General features: G+C 46.4%; 1 protein-coding gene and 1 pseudogene across 6 annotated transcripts in view; both read right to left on the bottom strand.

Annotated features, from left to right (window-relative positions):
* Positions 1-9,573, bottom strand: part of ADGRD2 (adhesion G protein-coupled receptor D2) — a 374,363-nt gene extending 364,790 nt beyond the window's left edge. For 5 of the 6 annotated variants that reach the window (XM_088471096.1, XM_088471093.1, XM_088471092.1 and 2 more), the window contains exons 1-2: positions 9,328-9,573; positions 4,036-4,080 (exon numbers count right to left, since the gene is read on the bottom strand). In XM_088471096.1, the coding sequence (XP_088327222.1) occupies positions 4,036-4,067 (32 nt within the window). In that variant the 5' untranslated portion in view covers positions 4,068-4,080; positions 9,328-9,573. Of the gene's footprint in view, positions 1-4,035; positions 4,081-8,132; positions 8,234-9,327 lie in introns of those variants that run through there. The other variant, XM_088471091.1, reaches the window with a different exon arrangement.
* Positions 7,324-7,442, bottom strand: LOC148525164 (5S ribosomal RNA; annotated as a pseudogene).
* Positions 9,574-17,298: the final 7,725 nt, after the last annotated feature.

Genomic DNA, 17,298 nt, shown 5'->3' with positions numbered 1-17,298 from the left:
TTGGTTTGGACTGGAGTGTACTTTGTGGGTTACAGCACCCTTTAACGGTCAAGCCAGCCGGCCCTTTACTTATGACACAGGCGCACGCTTGGCACTACTTTGTTGATGCACGTGCGGCTACTGCGCACACAATTCACAAACACAGAAAATAATTTTTTTTTGGTTTGGACTGGAGTGTACTTTCGGGGGTTACAGCACCCTTTAATGGTCAAGCCAGCCAGCCCTTTACTTATGACACAGGCGCACGCTTGGCACTACTTTGTTGATGCACGTGTGGCTACTGCGCACACAATTCACAAACACAGAAAATAATTTTTTTTTTGGTTTGGACTGGAGTGTACTTTCGGGGGTTACAGCACCCTTAACGGTCAAGCCAGCCGGCCCTTTACTTATGACACAGGTGCACGCTTGGCACTACTTTGTTGATGCACGTGCGGCTACTGCGCACACAATTCACAAACACAGAAAATAATTTTTTTTTGGTTTGGACTGGAGTGTACTTTCGGGGGTTACAGCACCCTTTAACGGTCAAGCCAGCCGGCCCTTTACTTATGACACAGGTGCACGCTTGGCACTACTTTGTTGATGCACGTGCGGCTACTGCGCACACAATTCACAAACACAGAAAATAATTTTTTTTTTGGTTTGGACTGGAGTGTACTTTCGGGGGTTACAGCACCCTTAACGGTCAAGCCAGCCGGCCCTTTACTTATGACACAGGTGCACGCTTGGCACTACTTTGTTGATGCACGTGCGGCTACTGCGCACACAATTCACAAACACAGAAAATAATTTTTTTTTTGGTTTGGACTGGAGTGTACTTTCGGGGGTTACAGCACCCTTTAACGGTCAAGCCAGCCGGCCCTTGACTTATGACACAGGCGCACGCTTGGCACTACTTTGTTGATGCACGTGCGGCTACTGCGCACACAATTCACAAACACAGAAAATAATTTATTTTTTGGTTTGGACTGGAGTGTACTTTCGGGGGTTACAGCACCCTTAACGGTCAAGCCAGCCGGCCCTTTACTTATGACACAGGTGCACGCTTGGCACTACTTTGTTGATGCACGTGCGGCTACTGCGCACACAATTCACAAACACAGAAAATAATTTTTTTTTGGTTTGGACTGGAGTGTACTTTCGGGGGTTACAGCACCCTTTAACGGTCAAGCCAGCCGGCCCTTTACTTATGACACAGGCGCACGCTTGGCACTACTTTGTTGATGCACGTGCGGCTACTGCGCACACAATTCACAAACACAGAAAATAATTTTTTTTTGGGTTTGGACTGGAGTGTACTTTCGGGGGTTACAGCACCCTTAACGGTCAAGCCAGCCGGCCCTTTACTTATGACACAGGTGCACGCTTGGCACTACTTTGTTGATGCACGTGCGGCTACTGCGCACACAATTCACAAACACAGAAAATAATTTTTTTTTGGTTTGGACTGGAGTGTACTTTCGGGGGTTACAGCACCCTTTAACGGTCAAGCCAGCCGGCCCTTTACTTATGACACAGGCGCACGCTTGGCACTACTTTGTTGATGCACGTGCGGCTACTGCGCACACAATTCACAAACACAGAAAATAATTTTTTTTTGGTTTGGACTGGAGTGTACTTTGGGGGTTACAGCACCCTTTAATGGTCAAGCCAGCCGGCCCTTTACTTATGACACAGGCGCACGCTTGGCACTACTTTGTTGATGCACGTGCGGCTACTGCGCACACAATTCACAAACACAGAAAATAATTTTTTTTTTGGTTTGGACTGGAGTGTACTTTCGGGGGTTACAGCACCCTTAACGGTCAAGCCAGCCGGCCCTTTACTTATGACACAGGCGCACGCTTGGCACTACTTTGTTGATGCACGTGCGGCTACTGCGCACACAATTCACAAACACAGAAAATAATTTTTTTTTGGTTTGGACTGGAGTGTACTTTCGGGGGTTACAGCACCCTTTAACGGTCCAGCCAGCCGGCCCTTTATTTATGACACAGGCGCACGCTTGGCACTACTTTGTTGATGCACGTGCGGCTACTGCGCACACAATTCACAAACACAGAAAATAATTTTTTTTTTGGTTTGGACTGGAGTGTACTTTCGGGGGTTACAGCACCCTTAACGGTCAAGCCAGCCGGCCCTTTACTTATGACACAGGTGCACGCTTGGCACTACTTTGTTGATGCACGTGCGGCTACTGCGCACACAATTCACAAACACAGAAAATAATTTTTTTTTTGGTTTGGACTGGAGTGTACTTTCGGGGGTTACAGCACCCTTAACGGTCAAGCCAGCCGGCCCTTTACTTATGACACAGGCGCACGCTTGGCACTACTTTGTTGATGCACGTGCGGCTACTGCGCACACAATTCACAAACACAGAAAATAATTTTTTTTTTGGTTTGGACTGGAGTGTACTTTCGGGGGTTACAGCACCCTTAACAGTCAAGCCAGCCGGCCCTTTACTTATGACACAGGCGCACGCTTGGCACTACTTTGTTGATGCACGTGCGGCTACTGCGCACACAATTCACAAACACAGAAAATAATTTTTTTTTGGTTTGGACTGGAGTGTACTTTCGGGGGTTACAGCACCCTTTAACGGTCAAGCCAGCCGGCCCTTTACTTATGACACAGGCGCACGCTTGGCACTACTTTGTTGATGCACGTGCGGCTACTGCGCACACAATTCACAAACACAGAAAATATATTATTTTTTTAGCACTTGGGGGGAGCACCCCTGATGGACAGAGCACCCCCTGGACAACACTACAGCACTCCTTTAGGACTGGGACACTGCACAGGACTTTGGAGTGGACACAGCCCCTATGGAGAACTGACTGCACAACACAGTCCAGCCAGCCCCTATGGACTTTGAAGTAGTGGACACAGCCCCTATTAACAACAGCAGCACAACACAGCCAGCCCCTATGGACTTTGAAGTAGTGGACAACAGCAGCACTACACTACACTACACTACACAGCCCTAACTCCCACCCTCCCTCTTCACTGTCCACAGCCGAGTGAGAAAATGGCGCCGACGCGGGTACCTTATATAGGATCCAAAACCCGCGAGACTCGGAAGGCGGGATGATGACGTTTTGCCTCGATTTCAGATCCGAGTCAGGCGGGAAAAGTCGAGCCTGACTCGGATCGGACTCGGATCGGGGGGGCTCGGGGGGGTTCGGATTTCAGAAATCCGAACCCGCTCACCCCTATTTTATACACTGGAAAACGGACAAAAAAACAATTGTTCAAATTGGTGAAATTTGCGTGTTTTAACCAATTTGTCTGAACGACCATTTTTGTCTGTTTTCCAGTGTTTGTGAGATAATGATCGATTGTCCTTTGCTCCCATACATTACCAGGTTTTCATTCCAACCAGCCAGATTGGACAGATAATTGTATAGTGTATGCCCAGCATTAGAACTACATAGTGTTTTGCATATTTCTGATGGTAAGGTAGTCATCTGAATGAGGCCCCTCTAGCGGTGATCTGCTATGATTTGTCAGGCTAGGAAACGCTAATTAATGTACTTTTAAGTAAAAAAAATAAATAAATATCCTGATCTAAACAGGTTATGCAAAGTATGCAGAGATTGTATTACTGTAAAATTACCATGAAATTATCTAAATTCAAGTAACTATATAAATACTATAATTCACAACAAGCATCACAAACCAGGAGCATTCCTCATTCCATCAGGGAAAATATAAAACACATCACTGATTTTTAGCTCAAAATGAAGATAGATATATATAGATATATATATATATACACACATACATACACATACATACATACATACATACATACACACACAGAACAGTATTTCAGAACAGAAATGAAAGTAACGCTTGTTTTGTTATCCGCTATGCTGCAGACTCCTGGGTCACTGCTTAAAGTAAACTATTGTACAGTTTGCTAAACCTCTAGAAAGCAATTAAACCTCATCATGTAGAATCTTATCACCAACAATTGCTAACTGGTTAAGACTTTGCAAAATAATATCAAAGATACAGTACACTTACCTTGGGTCTTGGTTATTGCAAGTTACTGTCATTTATTCCATCACACTGAAAGAAGATATGAAAGTGTTAGCTAGGTGCCCTGCATCCTGCAGAACTGTGGACAGCCATCTGTATGCTATAGTTCCCCTCTGACTTCTGAGCATGTAATTTGTGATGCAAATAGAAGTAATTCTACAGATCAGTAAGCAGCCAGCACAGAGTGAGCATGAAAGGCAGCAGTCTGCTTCCCACCAAGACCCTGCCCTTGTAAATGTGACATCTCTCTGTGTCAAAGATAAAGTAGGCTGCACAATGCAGGTCAGGGGTCATCAAAAGGGGTTTTCACACTTAAATGTTGAACTAATATCCACTTTTGTATAATTAAAAAGAATTGTATTTTGTTTTTTAAAGCAGGAATCTGTTTTACTCTATCAAATGTACAGTACAGGGTTTGTAGCAGTAGCAAATATGAATGGAGGCATTTACACTTTTTAACTGCAACTGTTATAGCATAGCAGATGCAATATAGAGTCTACCTTTGAGTGCACACAGGAAAAATAAGAGTTATGGTATAACATACCTTTGTTAACTCTTTCTTCGAGGTCCATCAGCCATTACGTTGGGATATGAATCCCGGTCACCAAACAGTTAACACAAACGAGCTCTCTGCTCCCAGGATGCACTGGGGTTCCTCCTCATATACCCCACCCCCTGCCTCAGGTAGCCAGTTCGTTATCAAGCTCAAGCAGGCGGAGACAAAGGGTAAGAAAAAAGAAACCCATACTCATGAGTCCAGACTTTAAAGAGAAAATAATTACGGAAACCTCCCCCAGAACTACAGGTGAGTCTGGGTGGGTATCCTGTGGACCCCATGGACCTTGAAGAAAGAGTTAACAAAGGTATGTCATACCATAACTTATTTTCTTCTTCGGGGTCCATGGGGTCCACAGCCATTAAGTTGGGTATATCCCAAAGCACTAAACCTACAGGTGGGGACGCTCCTGACTCTCGGAAGAGAGGAGAACCCTACGCCCGAAGGAGGCATCCTGAGAGGCAAAGTTATCAAAGGCATAAAAATTTTAAAAAGGTGTGGAAGGAAGACCAAGTGGCTGCCCTGCAGAACTATTCAGCAGAGGCACCCCAGCAAGCCGCCCACGAAGGCCCCACTGAACGTGTGGATGTACCTTAACTGAGTCTAGCACCACCAGACTAGTCTGTGTGTATACCTGAGAAATCGTCATATGAATCCATCTGACCAGCGTCCGCTTATCGGCTGGCCAGCCTTATGACTGTCACACAGTACAAAAAGGAAACCTACTTCCTCATTCTTGTTGGCGCGATCCACATAATTATGTAGCGCACGGCCAACATCCAAGGAAGCCTCACCTACTGAGAGGCTTGTAGTCTGAAAGTTGGGACCACAATCTCTACATTCATATAGAACCAGAATACCACTCTTGGAAGGTATTCCACCATAGTATGAAGTACCGCTCTCTCCCGATGACTTATTAAAACAGGGAAGCGGGAAGAAAGTGCTGCTAGATCAGAGACCCTCCAGTCTGACGAAAAGAACACTCTCGAGAAAACCTAACTCCCTAGGGCCACATTTTCACAGTTCACCCCGGAGAACATACAAAGTTTTGTAATAAATGCAGCCAGAAGTAAGTTTCTTGTCCTCTGAATTACAGAACATCCTTTCTACAAGATGGAGGTCTGAAGAACCATGCCGTCCAAGATGGACGAGTCAGGTCTAGATACAGGAAGGGATCTTGTATTAACAGGTCCGACCTTAGCAGAAGAGGCCACAGAGTGTCTATGGAGTGACTTTGCAGGTTGGCGAACCAGCAGCATCTGGGGGCTATCAGTATTACTGTTGCATATTCCCGTTAACCCTTAGAGAGAGGGATAGCAGGTGAAGCAAATACGCTAGTTTGAAGTTCTACTCTACTTGCAGAGCATCCACAAACTCTGTGCCCGTACCTGGGGACCCTGTGCTTGTGACTCAAGGCCATGAGGTCTACCTCTGGAAGACCCATCCATCCACAAGGCTCTGAAATACCTGTGGATGAAGAGCCCACACTCTCTGGCGCATATATCCTGCTGGCCTAGGAAGTCCACTTCCAAATTAAGGACTCCTGGTATAAACACAACTGATCTCATTGGAAAATGACATTCTGACCCCTGATGGATGAGGCAGTCTACTGCGGTGGCGTTGTTAGATTGCACCTAGACCAGCCTGCCCCTTTAGTATTTCCTGAGCTTGAAAAGTGCTCCTGAATACTGCCCTTAATTCCAGGACGTTCTACGGAGAGACTGCTTTCCATTGTCCTCCATTTTCCTTGAAACGTGTGTTGACCTGTCACTGCTCCCCACCCGCGGAGGCTGGTATCATCCAGGTCCAGAACGGGCGACCCTTGTTGCGACAAACGTCTTTAATGGATAGTCACTCTACTGGCAAGAGACAGATAGTCTGTGCTTTTATTTGGAACCCCGGCCGTACCTTGGCCGGGCAAATAACAGCTCCTCACAGAGAAAGACTGCCCTGAAACCGGCTTCAAATCTCTTATCAGTGGAACATTTAAAGGCGAATGCCAATGGTACTGGAAAGGGATATAAGGCCTCAACCTTTCTGGTAATATGGACTTTTCTGCCCGGAGAAACTCCATACTACGTTCCCTACAACCTCTGAACACATTAGAACACTGGAGCCTCTCCTTATACCAGCTCCAGAAGCATAACTTTGACCCCTCTGATCAGGGAGGAGACGTACTGTTGGAAGACGGTCTTCCTCTCTTGAGAGTGACTCCTAGGAGGAGACCCGTGTGTCCCCCTAAACACCAGAAGACGTACCAGAGTCTGAGGGCTGGACGGAGTGTGAGACCGACCGCCTTCTGATTCTTTTGGCTGTACTAGCCTAGCTGCTTGCCATAATTGCTGTAAAACTGCTATGGATGAAGTCACCTTTTAACCCGAGTGAGCACACATGTCCCTACAGGACAGATGCCTAGGAAGCCTAAACATGGTAGGTTGCAGCTGCTGAAGATACCTTAATATCAGGGTTGGCGCAGGAGTCGCCAACCTGTCCACAACCTGCGCTATGATCTGGTAGATTTGACTACTGTGGTGACTCTTTAGAACAGTGACCACCACAACCCATTTATATTAAGTCCAGTGATAACACCCCCATCGCCCCTCTCTGTGGCCTGGCCCGCGTGAGGGGCCGACACCATCTGGTCTTTGGCTGCAAAGACCTAGCAGCCTGTAGTAATTGTTGAATGGCTACTAAAGATGATGCCCTGCCTCAACCACTGCCTACAGCACCTGGTATTCCCAGGTGGTTTCCCATCGAAGTACTAACCAGGACCAACACGGCATAGCTTCCAAAGTCAGATGAGATTGGGCATGTCCAGTGTGGTATGGCTGTAGGTCAAATGTCCATTCATGATGGAAATATAGAGGGCATAACCATAGGGGCTGCTGCTACAGGTCACACATGACACCAACTCAGGGGGCTCCAGCCATCTGTCTTACCTTTTCATTGGACATACAAGGTTTATCCAATGTCTAGTATTAATGTGACCATCATTTTACATCCAATGCACCCACGTATCTTTGTAGCGGGTTACATGAGGAGAAACAGCAGTGATAGACTTATGCTGACAAGGCAGCATAATACAGCAGATTCCATAAGTCACATGTAATGCACATGATAGATAGATTATATATATATATACACACGCATATCCACTGTTCATACACACTAAGCTCTCTGGCCGACTACCAAAACGCCAGGTAGGACCCAGTGCTCTGTATGACCTTATCACCGCAGTGGAGGCATATATACGTACATGCAACAAATTTTTAGTCAACTACGAACAGCCGACAAGGCTAAGTAGGACATCAAGCTCTGTATAACCTGGCCATCCACAGAGAGGCACTCAGGAAGATGAAACAAATCTCCTGAGAACATTTGCAAGTAACCCACAACAAGCGTTGGTTTACAGAAACATACATGTGAAGCACTCTCTAACCCCTAACCGCAGTTTAGGGGTTTAAGGAAAGTAAAATTTTGAACAGTAGCACATTCATTTCTAACTGACCAGTTTTGCAAGATCTACCTGTAGATATGCATCAATCGGTACTGAGTCCAAGCAACAACAGTTGGTAGGATTCCAATGTTATGCACTTTCCTGGGAACAAGGCATACTCAGGGATAGCCAACTTCCCTCCCCAATCAGTACTCAACTCAACTGAGAGTTCCTAATTAGGAGAGAGGGGGGATGGGCAACCCAGCCCTACCAGTATATGTGAATTACAATTTAGCCCATATAGCCTACAGCTGGGGCCAATGTAATATACTCATCTTCACACAGTCTTTTCAGAAACAAAGCCAACATAACTCAGCAAAACTTAATGCATTTAAGCAGTATATTTGCCATAGGCTCTTAATCAAAAAGCACACCAGCTTAGTAGGATATTTGAGCCTGTTCAATGTGCCACTAAGCAAGGTATTTTGGTCCATAATCTGGGAAAGGAAACCCAAGGGAGTTCCTATCCAGAAGCTGGAAGGTTAGTCTACTTAACACAGTAACCACATAATTCAGATTGTATGAAATCCTGTGGGGAAAACCCCCCCAGCACAGGGACCTTAGCCGCCTGTCCTTCAGACTCTGAGACATAATAATGACAAGTTCTGAGTACATGTGTGATTTTGTTTCACCCTAACTACCCACACACCCATAGGAAAGGGTTAAGGGAAAAGACAGTGATAGTTTACAGGAGTCAGTTCTTTTTACATAAGAAACAGTATCCATAAAAACAACAATCACATGTCATGCATAAACACTCTGCGAGTCATATGCATATAAGCTCTCACTACCACAATCAGCCTAAGCTTAGGTAGGATAGAGCCCTGTAAACACCTGAACCAGCAGTAGGAAAGGTATACAGGGAGACTGCCCAGCGTCCTGCAGGAGCAGCATTCAGAGAGCAACTGACATACACTCTGGCTGCCCTATGGAGGCTGGGAGCAGCAAACCACAATCACTGCGCCAGAGGACTGAACTAGCGTGTGGATTGGGGGAGGGGCCGCCGGGGAAGCGTACCTCCCCTATGCTGCTTGGACCTGCCCGGTAAACTGACCTGGCCGCCGCCACAAGCCCGGCTGGTCTGGAACATCATATCCCGGCGGTCTAGTGTAGGAAAACAAGCCGTATGCCACCTGACTGCAGTGTGCCTCCGACCAGTCTCACTGTCGGAGGCCGGACCGCCACGTGGTCCCGGCATCAGCGGCCGCCGCAACCACCTGCTTACCTGCCATCCCCTTGATCCGGGTGCGGTCCAGGGCATGAGAGCCCCTGCCGAAGCCCTAGCCATGGACCTGCCAAGGCTAGCGGTGCGGCGCCCGAGGAGGTAGTTGCAGCGCGTGGCCGGTGCGCCTCCAATCAGGCACGAGGCTGCTTCCAGGACAGCTCAGACCACCCGCTGAGATAGAGAGTAAAACGCTTTTTTTTGTACTCGTCTGTAGGACTGCTCCAGCAGTCCCACTGTCTATGTGGTGAACACACCAAACAGGAAGAACTGGCTACCTGAGGCAGGGGGTGGGGTATATGAGGAGGAACCCCGATGCATTCTGGGAGCAGAGAGCTCATTTGTGTTAACTGTTTGGTGACCGGGATTCATACCCCAACGTAATGGCTGTGGACCCCATGGACCCCGAAGAAGAAATATCCAGTTCAAAAGTTTGAAGCATTTTGAAATACATAGTTATTGTATAGGTTTACAGTAATCTTTACTTTCATGCAGTAACCACAATCACCTATGGGCGCAATTCAGAGATAGAACACAATGCCGATATTTACGCAGATTGAGCCAGAGCTAGATTAATGCTTTGGCACGTACATGAAAGGGAGCATGATCAAACATCACACCCCCAATTCATGTAATGCTGGGTGCGTGTATATCGCTTCCTTCGCCGTTGGGCTGCCCCCTACCTTGCGCGCACAGCAGGTGAAAGTTTACTCCATATCTTTCCTCTCCGCAGGACATTGCAGCCCAAGTAGGAAAGGGGAGGGGGGGGGCAGCAGGATTTGAAAAGCAGGACTGTGCCACCAAAATCGGGATAAGTATACATAGTCACAGTCATACACATGCGGTCACACACATATACATACAGTCACATGCATGCAGACGTACAGTCACATTCATAAATGCAACCACATACATAAAATCACACGCTAATACACAGAGACTTTCATACATATATAGTCAAACACATACACATACATAGTCACAACTATACAAATCCATAGTCACACACATGCACACAGTCACATATATATGCATATATAGTCACACATACTGTACATAATCACAGTTATTTTAAATACATAAGCGCCCCTTCCCTGAGCTATCTTACCATTACAAGCTGGCTGCTGGATAGTGAGGTCTCCTCCTCTCACCCATGCTGCAGGGCAGGCATTGATTGTACAGTGCTGTGTAGCCCCACCCCCTGCTCAGACATCTATTACTTATAATCAGGGCTGCCATCAGAAATTGTGGGGCCCGAGACCTGAGGCGCAGATAGGGGGGGAAGGAGCGGGTACAATTTGCCCGGTCCGGGCTTCCAGAGGTGCCTGGGTCCGGCACCGCCCCCCCTCCCTTCCTCTGCAGTAGCCCAGCACACGTGTGTGCTGGCATGCAGTGAGAGATTGCGGTGGCTGCTGCATAGCAGCCGCGAGCAATCTCCTACGCCTGAGGGGGGGAGCGATCACACTGATCGTGCCCCCCTGGCTTTGCGCCGGGCTGAGGGGCTCACAGCGCCCCTTCCCCGCAGCAAAAGTATGTTTTTTGTTGTTTTTTCAAGGGGGCGTGGCCATGCCTCCCTCAATTAGGCCACACCTCCTTTACCGGGGGCCCAGCAGCGCTCTCTACACCCCTGCCCGAGACTGACAAATTAGGCAGCCCCACATGTTTCTGCAACTCCAGCCCTGCAGTGTCTCTTCAGTTTCAGCTAGCACCCCTTCTGTCTGCTCTGCCAACCCCCCTTCTGTGTCTCCAGCCAACATCCCTTTTGTGTCTCCAGCCCCCCCCCCCCCGTATCTTCAGCCACAGCCAGCCCCCAAACTTACCCTATTCTTGTTGCTCAGAATCCAGCTCCTCACGTGACGTGGTGTAATGGCATGGCATTGGATCTCCCAAAAAAAATCTGTATTGCACGGCGATGGGCGGGCAGATGGGCCCCCCTCTCTGTCCGGGCTCGGGACTCCAGTCCTGGTAGTCCCCCTCTACTTATAATCAGTGCACATCTAAGGTTTTGTTTTTGACTTTATTTAAATGAATTGTGCAGTACACAGGTTCTCACTCTGTCCTCGGAACCCCAAACAATGCATGTTTTCCAGGTCTCGTCACAGAACCACAACTGAAATAGTTAGCTCCACCAAATGTGTCAGTGCATAATAAATACACATGTGCACCTGCTAGGTTCTCTGGAACCGGGTGTGGGGACCTAATTCAGTAGCGATCGCAACTGCAATTACGCATGCAATTGGCCAATTGTTGCGTACTGCGCATGCATCACAGTGCGTGTGCGAAACACCACTGCAAATCGGGACAGCGATCGCAGTAACTATGCAGACCATCACAGAGTGGTTAACAGGAAGTACTGTTTGTGGTGACAGGGCTGACCAGAGCAACGCAGATGTGCCAGTACATTTGAAGGCCGTTACAGGGGCATGCATAAATCAGCAACTACACGCAACAAGGTCAGACCTTCTGCAAGTGTGCATGAGGCTGCGATTGTACTCGATGTTACTGATGGTTTTGCAGTCTTGCTAAGTATTACCACCACAACTCCCAGAGGAAGACCCTATGTGGGTCAAAACGCGTTGGCGGCACACCCACGTCAACATTGCAATCTTCTCCCCGCTAGTCCCCGTACTAAGGCACTGCAGTTTGAGATCTCATACAGATGCACCACGTGATCGGCCTCGATCCCATGACCCAGAAGGAACAGAAGTCCAGGACGCTGTCGCAGAGTACCCGCATCCGCTGACCAGAGGACACGGAACACAGACGGAAGGAGGGGGAATCCAGCCACAAACAGTGCCAGGAAGACAGGCGAGTCTCTGTAATGGAGGGGGAAGCAGGCTGAGAGCGTGAGTAGTCACGACCAGCGGTTCCCCTCCCCAAACAGGGGACTGTAAGGCCGTTAGCCAGAGTGCAGGACAGTTTTTAGTTAGACGTATCGCTCACTCAGGCTTTTAGCTATTACAATCTCAGTCCGAAGCCCCTACACCCCTAGTCCGAGTGGTCTCCTCCTACCTGACCAGAAGACATCTTCAGCCACCAACGGCAATACACAAGGACAAGCCACCACCTATACTAGGCTTGCTAAATATGAACATCCTTATTGCATGCACTGTAAGACAGTGGGACACCGCTATTCTCTCTCCCCCCTCCCCCCCCCCACGCTCTATCACCAACATTGACATGATCATTATATTCCATAACAAGGGATTCAGTGCAATTGACTTAGTGTGTGTATTCAATGGTTTTTGATATAAAACCTGACAGTACACATTAGCACTCACTGTTCCAATTTCTGTACATGTTTTCAAATGTTGTGGTTTAAGTTTATGTCTGCAACTAAATTGTACTGTTTTTAAGCACTTATTATATAAAACTATATTTGTACTTACTATCACAGTCTGTTGCTATTATCCCATCATTCTATGGTTGCAAACCATATATACAAAAGGTTTAGCACTGAATGTTCTATTCTTTGTTTGCTAAGTATTATGAATATGTGTAAAGTAAAGTGGGTGTTCTTATGGCATTGCAATCGCAGACATTAGCATATCTTCACAGTGGGACTGCATGGGTAATGGCTATTGCAATCGCAGTTGTGATCTGTACTGAATCAGGCACAGAGTTTGAGAACCACTGGTGTAGTACTATTTGTCTATACCACTTTCAGACCTACGACCCGGGAGTTTTGCTGCTCAGACCCTGGTATTTCACCTCAGCAAAAACCCGGGCTTTTGCTCAAGCACCACTTTCACACTTCAACTGGGAATCCTCTTTCAGACATAAGCCGGGTCTGCCCTGGCATTCAGCCAGGACTGCCAGACTGCTCTCACGTCATGCTCATACACAAACATACTGTACATGTCATACACACGTCACACTCTTATGCAATCACACACCCCTTCTCCAGCCACCAGACCTCACAATAACTGGCAGTCTCTCTGTAGCTAGTGTGCGCCAGTCCATGCTGGGGGGAGGGGGTGATGTCCCCTTAGAAAAAACAAAAAAGCACTATTTGCAACGCCACGAAGCAGCACTGCGCACTGGGGAGGGGGGCTTTGTGAGCCCCTCAGCCCGGCACAAATCTGGGGGAGGGGGGCACGATCAGTGTGATAGTTTTCCCCCACAGGCAGAGGAGAGGAGACTCCCACTGCAGCGCAGCATACAGCTGCTGACAGGTAAGAGGGAGGGGGAGGCGGCGTCGGACTCAGGCACCCACCAGGCCCCTCCAACAAGCCTGGGCCTAGGTAATTAGTACCTGCCCCCCCCCTCGGCATTGGCTGCTCTTACATACTGCAGTACGGACCGGACACCTCTTTCCAATCCATCAGGTACTATGTCTTCACCTCTTCTTATAAGGGCTGTCAAACCACTGATTCTCTCGAAAGATCCAGCACGGTCACTTAGTTTGCTACTGGAGTAGGATACCCCGCCCCCTCCGGGCAGCTCTGAACGGCCAATCAGAGGCTTCTAGGTGCGACCTGGGAGTAAAATCACCAGACTTTACCCAGGTTGTCTACCTGGGACAAATGTCACGGAAAAGACCCTGGTCAAAAGCAGGGGTGCAGACCCAGGACTATGATCCTGGGTTGGTACCTTTCAGACATAAGCAAGTCCCGGGTAGTTTGACCGAGCCCTGGCAAAAAAATAGGATTTTGATATGTCTGAAAGGGGTATTATTATTGCAACTAATAAATTGTGCATTATTCTACAATTGAACCTTACTCTGTTTTTCAGGAGCACATCATTACTGTGAAATTTATCATAAACTAACCTGAATTGAGTACACCAGCGCAGTGATTTTATATATATGTTCGGGGGTATACTTTTAAATGGAGCTTGCAGACTCTACTGTCTCAAGACTCAATGACTAAGTATTGTTGCCTGTACTGCACTACCTCAACCCCACAGAGCATTGTAATGACCAACATATAATTCAGGGAGCATCAGTGACCACCAGATAGCATAGCAGGGAATGCATGTAATGCAGAGATCATAGCAGGGACTACATATAAATCAGAGAGCATAGCAGGGACTACAATATAATGCAAAATGTGTCACAGTGATCTCCATATAATGCAGTGTGTCACAGTGACTGCCATATAATGCACAGAGCATCACAATGACCACCATATAATGTTTAATCTCATACCTTATAATTGAAGTTTAGGACTTTACCTCGGATGTGTCATACTGAGTAGCACTCATGAATTCCAGAACCCTGGATGGCGCCCTCTGTCCATTTTGGCGCCCGAAGCGCATGCTCTACTGGAACCACCCTCGCTACTCCCCTGGTGGTACCCTCTGCAATATCCCTTCCCTGCAGACGTAAGTGTTGGTCCTCAGCTTGCCAAGCGCCGGATCCTCTCTTGCCAGCTACTTTACTCTCACCAAACTTCACCTGAACAATAAGGGAGCCAGTATAAGCTCTTCTGCATATACTGTATACAGATGTGTCCTAATAAACTACTGCTGATACCATAGCCCTTCTCTGTGCCGTGCGACTTGGCTTGTGCAGAGCATCTTTTCTGCTAGAATATGCGCCTGAGTCACAATGCAATGCAACAAAACCACTAAAACGAGACTGCACTGCTTAATTTATTATACAACACTGATTTCATCTGTGTACTAATGAGTCTTATGGTGCATACACACGTAGCAATCATCCAGCACACCACCTACTCACCGACGACTATAGTGACCCGCGATCAACGTTCGCGAGTCACTATAGTAACTTGCTCGATATCGAGCAAGTTGACCGGCATGCACGGCTAATGCACAATATCGTTTTTGTCCATACGTGGCCGCGCATTACTGGTTGATGTCGAGTTGGTAGGAATGATTTAAATGACAGATTTGAATGATATTGTTAATCTGTATACAAAATCCTACGATGCAGCAGTTTTTTTCATGCAATGTTCCGTTGTGTTTCATCCAGCCTGCTCTCAATGGCTGCTGTGGCATCTTCTGGGTCCCGGAAGTCATGTGACAGGCTTCCAGGTCAGACCTCCGATCCTTTAGCATTTGAGAGAGTATTTCTCCCCAATCCCTATCCCGCCCCCCTCCCAATCAGCCCCAGCAGCCTCATTCATTCTGACAATGTCAACCTTTCATTGGTCAGCACAGAGAATGTCAACAAATTGCATGTCAACATTATAACTGCCGACACTGATGTCAACATTATGAATGTCAACATTATCATTGCCAACCTTTTGACTACATCCCAATAGAATATAAATTATATTTGCATTGGTATGTCAATGTTTAGGAGTCCCCATTTTTCTTGAAGATTTTTTTTTTTTATAGCATCTAATCTATACCAGGGGTAGCCAACCTCAGTCCTCGTGAGCTACCAACATTTCACGTTTTCCAGATCACCTAGCAGGTGCACAGGTGTATTCATTACTAACACATTTGAAAAGATCCACAGGTGGCGCTAATTATATCACTTGTGATTCTCTGAGGAGACCTGCAAAACATGCACTGTTGGTAGCTCTTGAGGACCAGGGTTGGCTACCACTGATCTATACTATTACCATCATAAAATATATTCTCCTTACATTATGCTTCCCATGTGTTTTTTTTCTAGTCTCATCCTTCCATATGTCTGTGTCCTTGTGTCTCCCCCTTTTAAGTCCTGCATTGAGCCTGCCACACCACTGTATGCGGATGCTCCCCTTCCGAAAAGTTCCAGTTTCTGTGAACTGGTGTTACTAAACACTATTCACCCTCTGCCAGCACCTCTGAACATTCTAGTCTCCGATTTATACTCAAGCCGCTAAATACTGACTTCGTATCAGCCAGCAGGAATTTCTGAATATAATAATTTCTAGAGCGGTTTACCCTTAGACAATTCTGTCAATAGCCATCCCACACTACTCTAGGCATAAGTACTCATCCATAACGAGTTTGAATATACAAAACCAACAAATGCGTTTCCAAGCTGCTGCCAATTAAAATATTGCAGCTATCATGATACATACCTAACGGATTTCTGAGACTGATTATTCTGGGACACACATATTAGTCAGTATTTAGTGAATGCAAGGAACATAACTTTAAACAATTCATCAATGGACATCCGATACTGCTTACTTTTAGGCTTAAACATGCCAGCAGTCATACCTATATTCAGTGAACGGTCTGTGATATAAAATACATAAAACTCAGTTATAATCACTGCATCTTGAAACCAGGTATATACCTGGAGCAGTCACTAACACAAGTCACTGGCACAAATGGAATTTTAGCAGGATACCGTAAATAAAATGATCGAGAAGTGATTACTTTAGAAATGGTTTCAACATATAGACATGTTTAATAAAGGACACAGAATACGCATATATTGATTATATAGTTATATTCAAACTGTATAGGAAATTACGCACACTTTTTGTAGTTTTAAAGATAGCACAGGAACAGGTAAAGCTAAATTAATTGGCTGAGGTGTTGTAATATGATTTATACTAGCTAGGTGTCATTTTAGAAAGGACACAGTGAAAAATGGTATAAGGATTTTGCTACATTATATAAGTCTTGCAGTGTTTTGCAACAGTTGCCAGTATGTACATAATATAATGTGAATAGAACACACAGAGCAGAATTAAGGTGTGTAGTGCTAAAGTACATACAAATACAAAGACTGGCATAGGACACCATTTTTTCTGACCCCTCTGTTTTACTCATTAAGTAGTCCCCGACATTTTATATTTAAAAAATATTTCACCATTTTTGTATAGTTTTGACAAATAGAATTTAATATATATATTTTTTATTTACTTTACCTATTCACCAGACCACTGTTTTTCTTTTGATGCTCTCATTTCAAAACTGTCATTTTCTATAGCAGTGGTTCTCAAACTCGGTCCTCAGGACCCCACTCAGGTCACGTTTTGCAGGTCACCCAGCAGGTGCACAGGTGTAATCATTACTCACTGACATTTTAAAAGGTCCACAGGTGGAGCTAATTATTTCACT

The sequence above is a fragment of the Taudactylus pleione genome, unplaced genomic scaffold (genome assembly GCF_031769625.1).
Source record: "Taudactylus pleione unplaced genomic scaffold, aTauple2 ptg000110l, whole genome shotgun sequence".
Classification (NCBI taxonomy): Eukaryota; Metazoa; Chordata; class Amphibia; order Anura; family Myobatrachidae; genus Taudactylus; species Taudactylus pleione.
This window is presented reverse-complemented; position numbering and strand designations above follow the sequence as displayed.